This window comes from Atractosteus spatula, chromosome 11 (genome assembly GCF_055471065.1).
Source record: "Atractosteus spatula isolate fAtrSpa1 chromosome 11, fAtrSpa1.hap1, whole genome shotgun sequence".
NCBI classification, from domain to species: Eukaryota; Metazoa; Chordata; class Actinopteri; order Semionotiformes; family Lepisosteidae; genus Atractosteus; species Atractosteus spatula.
This window is the reverse complement of record NC_142716.1, coordinates 11,916,340-11,928,624: the sequence shown is the minus strand read 5'-3', so window position 1 is coordinate 11,928,624 and position 12,285 is coordinate 11,916,340. Positions and strand designations below refer to the sequence as shown.

Here is a 12,285-nt window from a genome sequence, read left to right as displayed (position 1 = left end):
CTTAAAAATCTAACCTACTGCTGTATAAAAATCGCTTTTATAACACCTAAAATTATTAACCCATTTCTTCTCTCTGTGGACTACAACTGCATGCACACGAAGACCCACCCAGTGAAACATTTCAAATTTCCCCCTTCAGCCAATCAGAGGAGTCTGTGGATGCCTCCTCTCCAATCAGTACGCTGCCAACAAAGCCAACCAGCAGTCCGCTTGCTTTTTTAAATTCCACAGTCGTTAACAAACTAATGTATGCTGGGGTGCAATTTAACTTACAAGGTTTATGTAGCTAAAAAACGGCTTATTTGTGTACACGCGACACAATGCGTGTACCTCACACCCAGCTAATAATAAAATCAGTAAATCACTTTCAATAACCGCCTATACCTGCCAATATCTTAGGACTGAAATAATGGATTTCATTACTTCTCTCATGTTCAGCTAAGATGATGTTTTAGATGATGGTGATATCTGCACGAACTACCAGATTCGTTAAAGAAAAAAGATTAAACAGGCGGAAGAGTCTTTCGGGGCTCTCTAAACAAGCTATGCTTCACAGCAATTGAATGCCGAATACTGTTTTTATTAATTTGCCTTTGGAGTAATTTTGAAAACGAAAGAACGAAGTGTTCAAATCTTAGAGTTTTAAACAAGAAACGCTGAACGCTAATTTAAAATATGAGCCTACCTTTAAATCGCTAATATTAATGTTAGAGGTAATAACATCTTCCATGCAAAAGTCACTTTTGATTCCGCAGCATCCCAGAGCGCATAATGTACAGTATAACTAGGGACCCGCTCCATTCACAAATAATGAGCAGCACCTGTTAGACGCATTGTGACCATTGACTCGCCACACAGCAGAGCAATGAGAAATTGAACTGAATATAGTGTGAATTGGATATATGAGATTATGAAAGCACGGGGTGGAATTTATCCAGGTCACCAGGGTTATCACCCTTACTCTAATGAACAGTGCCAAGTTGTCTTTAATTACCAGGTAGTCAGGACCTCGGTTTACCATCTCACATGAAGGACAGCACCTCTTTCAGCAGGTGTCCCTGCTAGTCACATCGGGGTAGTTGTTTAAAAAAAATGTCCAGAGAGAAGAGTGCCATCTACTGGTTGATCAATGCTAAGGCAGTAATCTTTTTTGCAGTCTCCAATTTCCTTAACCTATGGAAATTTGGCAAGATTAGTTTACAAGATTGTAACAGTGGAGTCAAGTTAAAGTATACTGGTTGAAAATGTAGCTGAATATATATGTTTTACAATACAAGTGCCACTAAGTTTGTTGTCAAGACTAAGTTATTATTACATTCCTGGATCAATGTATGTAGGGATGTTACAATACATTCAGGGAACAGTTAGTAGCAATTTTGTTTTGTGTGTGCAGTTGCAAACTACACATCGAAGCATTTATGAGGCATATGAGAATTATATTGTTTTTTTAAAACAGACTACAACTGCATATGGATCCTTAAGTAAAGGTTTCAAGACAGTTTTAAAGATTGTGCATTTATATACTGAAGCTTGTGAGTATGAAAGTTGAAGCAACCTACCAAGTCCTTTAATGATAGGCGAGTTTAAAAATAGTATAAAAGAAAATATTTCCATACCATTCTTTGTAATGTTTCTTACTGCAATAAACAAGTGTTACTTCAGAGTTTCTTATTTTTGAAAGAGAATGTTGTGATTCAGGAGATAACTGGAAAATGTCAATATGAAAATATTACATAATTAAAAAAAAACTTTTATTTGCACATATGCATCTGAAATTCAGAGTGATATACATCTTTACATTTGATAATAAGAGAAGCATTAAAGAAATATATAATTGACAACAGAGTATAAAATGTAGCAGCAAATCTGTTAAAATCATTAACAAAAAAGCAATAAATGCAAGCTACAGTTGGGAATGGTATTTAAAAAAACATAAATATTTGAACATAACATCTTCAAGACATTAAACATTCAAATATATACTGTAATACTCTTCAGCCACGTAACTACACTTCTACTGGGGTGACTCCTAATAATATGTCATATATCTCACACATTGAGATTTGGTATTTCACATTTTAGAAAAAAGCAAGGTTACCATAATCTTAGTTCACCGAAAAGAAATGTAGTTATTACCTCCTGGTGAGAGGTGCCTTCAGCACTTTTGCCCTTTTTTTTAGCAATATGTTCTGTGAAGATGTTCAAATTGAACCCTGATACATCACCCCATGATGCAACAACACAGCAGCTCATCACACTATTTTGCTAAACTTGCAACCTTCTGAATCCCAATATTAATGAGCCAGAAGGATAATGACTGCATTTAGTTGGCAAGTAACCAACTCTGCTTACCCTTTAAGGTGAAATGTAATTATCTCTTGAGAAATTACGAAGTTGAGCAGCCCAAGATAACAGTGATAGAGAGATATAAAAGGAATACAGAGCCTGACTAAAAGGCCCTGAATCCCATAAGAGGTCATGCTGTGTCTATGACATATAATCAGCAAGTCAGATGCCCTGAAGGGTGCTGTCTGGTACATACTGATGGGTAGTACTCCAACAGGAGACAGTGCCTGCTCTTGGAACCAAATGTGGGGAACTGAAAGATATCCATCTTCAAAAGCTGGCAGAACATTAATACCAGGAGGAGTGAGCAACAGAAAACACAAGTCTGCAAACCGAAGAGATCTGAAATGCATGTCTGACACCACTGGAAGGTCCCATAGTGGTACTGCATCACTGCACAGTAGGTAAAGACACTTGGACTCATGCAGACCACAGCTGGGAGGGCAGTGAGCACAATGGTCTCACATTCACCATATATTGGACAGCTGAGAAAGTTTCCAGGTGTGCCTTGGAACACAATATTCGAGGACTTAAAACTGGTTTGAACCAGTCAGGCTCATAGACATGCCAGGGGTACATCTTTTGTCACAGATTCAGGGTAGTTTAGGGTACATTCTCTACTCCAGGCCCCAAAAAATACAAAATTACATTGAGTACTTAAGGCAACCAGGTCCCATGTTGAATCTCAAGTCCCTATTAAGATCTTGAGATCGTAATCCAGTTCTTCCAAAACTTACAGGAATACAAATCCACTACAAGACATCATTTAGGCCTCACAGTATGCTCTGTCAAGGTCTCTAGTTTGTATCAAGACCTGAGACTGTGAGAAGACCTCAAAAGGTTAAGATCTCCCAGGTTTAACGAATATTATGTAAATATAAAAAACCCTGTCTCAAGATCTCTGGGAGTTTAAATCTGCGCTGAAGATTAAAACCCTGAGACCTCAAAGACGCAGTCACGTGTGCAGGCTCAATGGCTCAATACCTCAAGGTGTTCTGGGCCAGAAATTTGCAACGAGGCAGGAGACCTTGTTTGCACCTTGTGAAGCACAGCATCTACCACTAGAGGGCCCTACAGATATTCAAAATCCACTGAGCTTTTGTCAGGGAGTGCCACCTACTGTATGTACCCTGTTGTGCTGGTAAAGTCTGTCTCCAGTGAAAGAAGAAAAGGGAAGGAAGAGAAAAGACAGAAAAGGAAACCTGTCAACTTTGAAAAGTAGCAAAAGATATCTCTCAGCAGCGAACTAAAGCAGGGCAAGGGAGGTTCCAGATATCGTCAAAATGTTGAGTAAAATAATAAAGATGAGCTGCTAAGTCAGGTAAGCCTCATCAAAGGTCTTGTCTTGAGACTGAGGCATGGTCTGACAGAGTCAGAACTGAAGGCAAAATCTAACACAAAGAAAATGGCTACATTTACCACAAAGGCAAATAATATTTTTGGGACGCATTCAAAGTTAAAAGTAACTGCTTTATTTATATGATCCTACCAAATGCTTGGTAAATTATTGTAAATTTCACAATAATAAGAGTTCAAAATGTCTAGATTTCATGGTTTGTGAAATTTTAATCTTACGTATCATGCTGTAGCACAACACGAACATGTATAAAACAACATTTAAAGCTTTCATTTTAATAAATGCATTGTTAAGTTATTGTTTCAAATGCCATTAATATACAATAACATTCATACATATTGGGTATTACCACATCAAAGTCTTTGTCTTGTTAGATCAACAAATCCAAAGCATCCTGCAATGATGTTTTGCATCATTCTGTCTCTGCAGTGAACATACCCATCCTCATTCAGACATAGCTTTCTCTGCACCAGAGATAGCTCCAAACTAGCCTTGCAAGATGGGAATTCTGAACCTAAAACTAAATGTTTTTTTAATCAGGGATAAAAGCATTTCAGCTACCAAAGAGTCACTATCACCATGCAGGAATTGGTTTGCAAATTCTTTCACATGGTCCACTGCAATACTGAGTACTGTCTTTAAAACCTTTAGATTTGTTTTGAGCACTCAAATTCTTTTTACTCCCAATCACGAACAGTGAAGATACTGACATTTTATGAAAAGTGTATTTTTTCCACAAAACCACTATCCACCCTCTAGTTTGTGGGTAAGACAGTGGAAAAAATAGTGGTAAGATAGTGGGGAAAAAAAAGGATTGAAATAATTCTTTGGATTTCAGAATACAAAACAAAAAAGACCACATTTTGAAGAGATGAAATTTAACTAGTCCATGGGATGTTTTTCATGCCCGAGAATGTGCAAGGAACTTATTTTGAATAGAAAGAGAACATGTAGGATTCAAGTACCTATACTTTACATTTCAAGACTATAAACATGTTACTGACCATGGTCAGAGTTAGATATGTTTTGTACAGCTGAGGTATCAAGTCCTAGCAGAGTTCCCAAGTAAGACTGCTCCCGGGGATCTAAAATCTGGTCAGGACGAACTGGATGAACAATGTTTGCTGGCTGGGGAGTTAGAGTGTATTTCTCTAAAAAGACCAGATCTGTAGCTGGTTGGTACTCTGTCTGCTGACCCTGGGGCTGTGGAGAGAGGATGTTATGTGACTGGGCAGGCAGAGGAGTAGTGTGCCTTACGAGATCAGTCTGGCTGGAAACATCTGGCATCTGAACTGGGACAAGTGTCACAGGCACACATACGTCTGAGGATACATTTTGCAGTATTGTCTTTGGTTCTGGCCGATAGACCTTGGACTGCTCAGGATGATAGACTTTGCCGTCGTATGCCACAGGCAAAGAAACCATTTTGTCCTCCAACTGATCTGCTGTTGGCTGTTCTGCAGCTTTGGTTCCATGGACATGATCGATGTGGTATTTCAGCTTGTCTTTCCGTTTAAATGTGGCACTGCAATGCGGACAGTTGAATGGGCGTGCATCTGAGTGAATCACCATGTGTTTCGTTAAAGTCTTCTTAATTCTGAACATCTGATTACAAATGTGACATCTATAAGGTTTCTCCCCTTTAAAACAAGACATTGTAAGGTATTAAAAAGTATTCAAAGGTATTATTAAGAACAACCACTTCTTTTGTGAGCCTGACTAAATCATTAAATATTTCAAAGAGCTTTGCAAAAATGGAAAACATTCGTCATAAAACTAATTTTTAAGACAATTTAAAGCACACATGTAAAACTCTTCTGGACCTCTATTGCAGTCTCAAATTCTCCAAATCAGATGCTAGAAGCTGTAGAAATTGTACTGTATTATTGTTTCTATACTACAAAGGAGCTGCAAGAAATGGTTGTATGTCAGTTTAGTTTTTATAAATTCGTCCAATTTACAAGGTTTGTGAGAATAATACCATTCTGTCCGATATGGATGAAAAGTGTCATGATATTTGTAAAAGTGATTTTGCTGAATACTGTGAAACATTTTTTGATTTTTTATGACAGGCATTAGTGCATTTTCAGAGCATTTTCAATTCCAATTAAAGATTTACCAGTTACGAAAATATTTTAATTACATTTGTAATGAACAAAAATTGAAATGTCTTGATGCACTGTTTGTTTATTTGCCATAGAACAACCCTTTTGGGGCCCAACCACTGCAGTTTTATTATTTTTTGACATGACATCAATCAACTCATTGAAAAATCAATGCTTAAATTTCTCATTGCTAGGTTTTTAAATACAAACATCATCAATTATTTCAACGTAGAAAGGGTTAAGCAGAGAAGACATACAGTACTCACCTCTATGTTCCAATATCCTCTTTACATCAATCAAAAATATCATAAAAAAGAATACAGTGCGCATGATATTCAAAATGCATTACCTGAATGCGTCCTGAAATGCATTTCCAAGCTTGACTTTCCTTTGAATTCTTTCTTACAAACTTCACATTGGTGGACGGCTGCTTTATATCTATTAAAAAACATGTTATGATATATTAAGACATAGTTCATGCATTAAATCACACTACTTTATGTAACCTATTGTATGTACACCTACAACTATATTTCAATATACGTATCGCATTTATTTAGTCCACATACTGTACACTGTTGAACCAAATGGGCATTGGTATTCACAAATTTGATTCTAAACAAAAAGGTATTCAGTTTCCTCAGCTGGGTTACTTACTTCTGCCAAACCTTTTCACCTAGATGAACGCTTCTGTAATGAACAGTTAGGTGATCCCGACGGCCAAAGCACTTGCCACACTCTTCACACTGGTGAGCTTTTTCTCCTGCAAAGCACCAGTTGATACAGTTCTAATACACTGGCATGGTGATTACTGTTAAATTGCTATCATATCATTTTAAAAAGGCCGACAGCCATCCGAATGCCCACACTTGCCCTAATAATAATAATAATAATAATAATAGCTTACACTTATATAGCCCTTTTCTACACTCCACTCAAAGCACTTTACAGGTAATGGGGACTCCCCACCACCACCATCAATGTGCAGTATCCACCTGTATGATCCAATGGGAGCCAGTACACTCACCACACATCAGCTATCAGTGATGAAGCCAATTCATAGATGGGATTAGAAGGCCATGATTGGTAAAGGCCAGGAAAAACATTTGGCCAGGACATCGGGTTAACCCTTACTCTTATCGAGAAACACCCTAGGATTTGGACCTTGGTTTTACGTCTCACTACGCCACCTACTAGCCCCATTAACACCGCTTCCAGCAGAAGCCTTCGCTTTTCCCAGGAGGTCTCCCATCCAGGTACTGACCAGACTCACATCTGCTTTTCTGAATGAACACACCAACTAAAGATGTTTAAATATTATCTGATGAAACATTGAAATCTATGTACCTGAATGTATTTTCTTGTGCTTTGTGAGATGGTCGTGTCGTATGAAAGTTTTACCACACTCATCACATTCATATCGCTTATCATCATGGTGGACCCTAAGATGAAGCCTGTTGGAGAATAAAGAAACATTACAATATTGCAATTATATTATGAAAAAAGACCTGCAGGTAACTCAAAAGGAACATTGTATAAGCTCAACAATGCAAATACTGTTGTACTACAATACGGTAAAAATCTTATTCCCCCAACACAGAACATTTTTCTTTTACACCACCTCATTTTCTCACAAGTAGATTGTAATATACAAAACAGAAATTGTACAAACAGTTTGATCTCTTTTCTTACAAAAATAATTTTAATTTACCGATAGGAGCTCCCATGCCGAAAACTCTGTCCACAGATACTGCAAAGATGAGGTTTTTCTCCACTGTGAATCCTCAAATGTTCCTTCAGTGTTGTCCTGTACAGAAAGAAAAGCATTTTAGGTTGTTGTTAACTAATAAAAACCCCTTTTCAAACCATAAAGCAAGTCAACATAGCTTTGGTTTTTCATTTGCTGAATAATATTTCATTCTGTTTGATGGATTAGCAGTGTTTTTCCAGCTGACATTTCCAAATTTAATCAGGAACTAAAAGCAACTTAAAAGCAGCGTGCTGCAAACTCATTACTTTAATTCTTTTTATGTGTTCACTGTTTGAGAATACAGGTTTTTGACCTACCTTTCCCGGACAGATTTTCCACAAATGAAACACGTCCATTTTCTTTTTCCCCCATGCGTGCATTCAATGTGTCGTTTTCGATTTCCAGTGTCATTGAACTGTCGACCACAAATGTCACATGGGAACGGGCCTAAATCACAGTCATTGTATTTCAAACTTCAGAAAAAAATGATTGCACACAAGTTTCTACCTATACTTCAAAATAAGTATGAATTACTTATTAACTATACCATCCTTTCTTTCAATATTCGGGTAACTCTGTGATAGTCTGTCTTCCTTTTCTAAAATGGCACAGGTTTTAGGAACATAATTTTTTTTAATTAACTAAATTACAATGTATATAGTATTTTTTTTTACCTAAATGAAACTTTTCTTGATGCTTTAGTCTTGCAAATCTTGACTTGAAGTGGTCATCACAATATGAACATTTGAAGGGTCTGTCTTGTGTGTGAAGAATCATATGCTCCTCTAAGTGTGGTCTACGTGTAAAGGATTTGTTGCAAATCTAAAGAAATTCCATGAAAAAAAAAATGTTAGTATCAATAAATAGTTTATTTTTTATAAAAACTAATTAGACCATGTTCACCAGCATCTCTTTTTGGCCACATGGCTTAAAGGATCTCAACTAATTAGTAGAACAGAATAAATGCTGACCTATTTTTATCATTGCATTCTTCGCTTTTTCTTCATGAAAGCTGATGATCAATTAGCAGAACACGTGTGTGCAGTGATTTAAATCCTTAACATCTGTACTTTAATTGTACAATCACAATTACAAAATACAACTCATACGCAACATTATGGTCCATATGGTTTGGACCAAGGATAATGCAAAATGACTTACATCACATTTCCATCCTTCACTCTTTCTCTTCTTCATAGAAAGAAATTCCTGAATGTGATCTGGGTGAAACCTAAAATCCAGCAATCAAACAAGTAAAGCCAAATGTAATGCAAAGATCCTTTAAAATGTATATCAGCTCTTAATTCAGGAAAAAAAAATAACTTAGATAACATTCCTTGCCTGTAAATAAAAAAGGTGTCAGTGACAATGAAGTGGTGAGCATATGGATCGGAGTTCACTGGAATACTTCAAAAGAGAATTGTATTTTTAAACTGTCCTTAAAATGAAAGATTAATGAGTGGATTTAACATTATGCCATTGCCAAAATGAAAACTGGTGATAAGTGTCCATGCACTGTCAATGGGTAATACTGATCAGCAGTTTACTGTTAGTTAACCACCAGAGTGAACAGTGTTAATGATTTGTTCAAATGTTTTATTTCACTGTAGATATTCTATTAATGACAAACAGACACATTTTTTTACTTTAAAAACAAACAGCAACAATATAAATCATAAACACGTATAGTTATAGTAATCCATGATCATATTTCTATAGAGGGCAATCAATGGTGCAGTTTAATTGACTAGCTTTTGTTGTTTCCAGTATTTACATATTAATGTTTTTCAATTTAAGGGCAGTTTTAAAATCCAGCAGTGTTTCCCACTCAGCAGGAATCCCAGTGAACACAAACATTTTGATAAGTGCTTGCCTGAAGCTGCCAAACAAGCATAATTATTAGGAAAGACATAACGTCAAAGATTTCTACAGACCACAAGTTGTTTTTCTAATGTTTTGCTGTCTATAGCACATATCTACAGATTGCATAATGATGGCTTTTACTCAAACCACAAAAAACACAAGAGATAACTCTAGGATTTCTATTTAAAGCACAGCAATCCTTACCTCTTAACATGCTTAGCTAGAGTTTTCTTGCTTGCATGTAGCTTATTACAGAATAGACACTTGTGTTCTTTTTTTTGAAAGGGTGCTTCATTGTTATGTTTCTTCCTGTGAACAGTTAGGTTTGACTTAGTTGAATAACACTGATGGCAAATATCACATTCAAAAGGCTTCTCTCCTGTATGAACACGGGTGTGACTTTCGTACTTTCCTGTAAAAACAGAAAACAAAAAAAATACAATTCACGTACCTGTCACATACAAGGTTGCACCTCAAACTTTCTTTTGAACCAGTCATGAAAGGAAATTATGATGCACATCAAGATGTGGGTGAGCAGGACCACACTGAGAACCTCTGAGACTATTAAAGGCAAGACTCAAATACAAGGTTCTGTACAAGAGTAATTACAAATTAAGCATGGCAATATGGGCATGTTTCTTTAATCAGTAGCTTTGACCACCCATAGACAATATTTGTTTCGGTTCGCCTAATCTGGAGTTTCTTACCTGCTCTGTCAAATGTTTTATTGCACTTAGGGCATTTGAGAGTTTTCTTGTTAGCGCTGTGAATGATGACTGGAGCCAGTCCTTCAGGGTAATCATGATCAGGGACTTCAGCATCCATATTCTGATCTTCCTCCTCATTGTTACTCTGATGTTCTGCTCCACTTTCATCAGAACTTTCCTCATTTTCAGCGTCTTCCTCCTCATCAGACACATTCTCACTGTCCTCCATTTCAGTGGGGTTAGATTTCTCATCCTCACTGAAGACTCTGCTCAGACTGTTTTCATCCGACAAGCTGCCACTTTCATTGTCGATTTGGTCAAACTTTGCTGGGCACTTCCGGGTTCGTGCAGACCTTCTTGTCGTCTGGAGCGAGTCTGTTTCTGAATTTCGGCAATCTTCTTCGGACTTTTCACCCTTGTTATGAGACTTAGCCAAATGGTTTTCTAATGATTTTCTGTAGCAGAAAGTTCGACTGCAGAAAGTACACTGGTTATTACTAGGATTCTTAGAGATGGACTCTGATGCTATTTGTGATGACTCACTGCAAGGTATTTCTTCTGCAACTTCTTGTTCATGCAGTGAAACTACTGAATACTCATTGCTGCTTAGCACCTTCACAGCTTCAATCATATCAAGAAACTTGGCTGCTTCAAGAAGAGAGGGGATTTCACTGTCATGAATTAGAAATTCCGATGTGTACAAAAACTGCAGTAAATGCTGGAACACAGAATCTGCCACGTGATCCACCGTCACGTGATTAATATTTGGATTTTTACTCAAGTGAGCATGGAAATAGCTGCTGCCAAATGCAACCACCACCTTGTGTGCACTATATTGCTTTCCACTGACAATAATGTTCAAATCACAGAAAGATGGCGTCTTTTGTCGGTCATCATTTAAAAAGTTCAGCAAATTACTGTTGTACTGTGTGTAGCTGAAATGCTTTTTTTGCTGCAATGACATTTCTTGAGGGCTGCTTGGATTTTTCAGTTGTTTCTTTGTAGTGGCCACAGTGATACTATTGCCACTTGGCAATAAACCCGGAGAAGTCTCTTTCTCAGTTGTGAGGCTCATAGTCCTCTTTTTCTTAACATTTTGTGATAAATTCTGTCTTCTTTTCATTTCCTTAGATGTGTTCTCACAGTCCTGAAAAACAAATAAACAATCTCAGCTATTGCAGCATCTAGATTGCGTAAACTACTCTGGGGAAGCACAATACGAAAAACTAAAACTAGTTTTAGTACAACTAGTTTTTAGTAGTAAATAAAAGGTAGTGCATAATTAATACAGGACTAAATTGGACTAAACATGACTATACACTGCGGTGTTTAAACTTCTATCTATAGTCTATAAAAATCTTGTTTCAACAGCTTATTAGAACAACTATACTTTTCTAACGTATTTCTGTGTTGCTACCGTTTCCGTGTCTGTCGTATTGAACATGTTTAAATTACGAGAGCATAATTTCAAACAATTGTGTAAGTGTTTACACTAATTTTTCAGGTAATCAAGATTCTGTTTAGAAGTATACCATGCTCGTTGTCACTGTCATTGTCATTTACCTAGAATTATAAACGACTTGCATATCTTCGTATGCGTATATCCAGGCCTACAATAATTGTTTTCTAATAAACACCTTATACATACAAGTGTGACTTAATTAGTATTAGAAATTGTGGCTAAGAAGAATGTCGTCCTCACCTGTGCCTTATGAAACTATTCTCATTTCATTCTAAATACATTTACTTTGAAATGCTTATTTTGAACTGTGTGCCCTGCGTAGGACTTTTTGATTTTAATGGAGATTTCAGACCGAACTAAAAAAAATTACGACTTTAGCTGTCGATCTAATGCAACGATGCTCTGTCTCCAAATCGTTACCCTCCCTGTGGACCCCCTTTTCAAGCCCACGGGCCCCCCGTAAGGGGAGATCACTGACAAACGACGCAACGCACCTTATTAAAATTAAGTTATTTCAAAGAAAACTCTGGATATTTCCTACCTTAACACTTTGAATCAACTGAGGATTACTACATTCCCAAAGTAACATAACTGAACATAAAAACGTAAATATTTATTTCCAAAATAAGACAAAAAGCCCCACCTTTCTATTTTCCTTTTTTCACACACAAAAAAACCAACATCGCAATAACCTG

The 12,285-nt window shown here is 36.9% G+C and overlaps 1 protein-coding gene across 2 annotated transcripts; it reads right to left on the bottom strand.

Moving 5' to 3' along the window:
* Window positions 1–1,722: 1,722 nt before the first annotated feature.
* zbtb41 (zinc finger and BTB domain containing 41) lies at window positions 1,723–12,285 on the bottom strand. Of its 2 annotated transcripts, none has more exons than XM_088927237.1 (11): window positions 12,234–12,285; window positions 10,129–11,275; window positions 9,626–9,833; window positions 8,720–8,789; window positions 8,233–8,380; window positions 7,876–8,005; window positions 7,520–7,615; window positions 7,156–7,262; window positions 6,466–6,571; window positions 6,158–6,246; window positions 1,723–5,343 (listed from the first exon to the last, which is right to left on the bottom strand). In XM_088927237.1, exons 2-11 carry the CDS (start codon window positions 11,249–11,251, stop codon window positions 4,700–4,702), a joined length of 2,721 nt encoding a protein of 906 aa, XP_088783363.1. In that variant the 5' UTR covers window positions 11,252–11,275; window positions 12,234–12,285; the 3' UTR covers window positions 1,723–4,699. The 2 variants fall into 2 exon arrangements, with proteins under 2 accessions (XP_088783363.1, XP_088783364.1); XM_088927238.1 differs by lacking the exon at window positions 12,234–12,285 and adding an exon at window positions 12,132–12,171.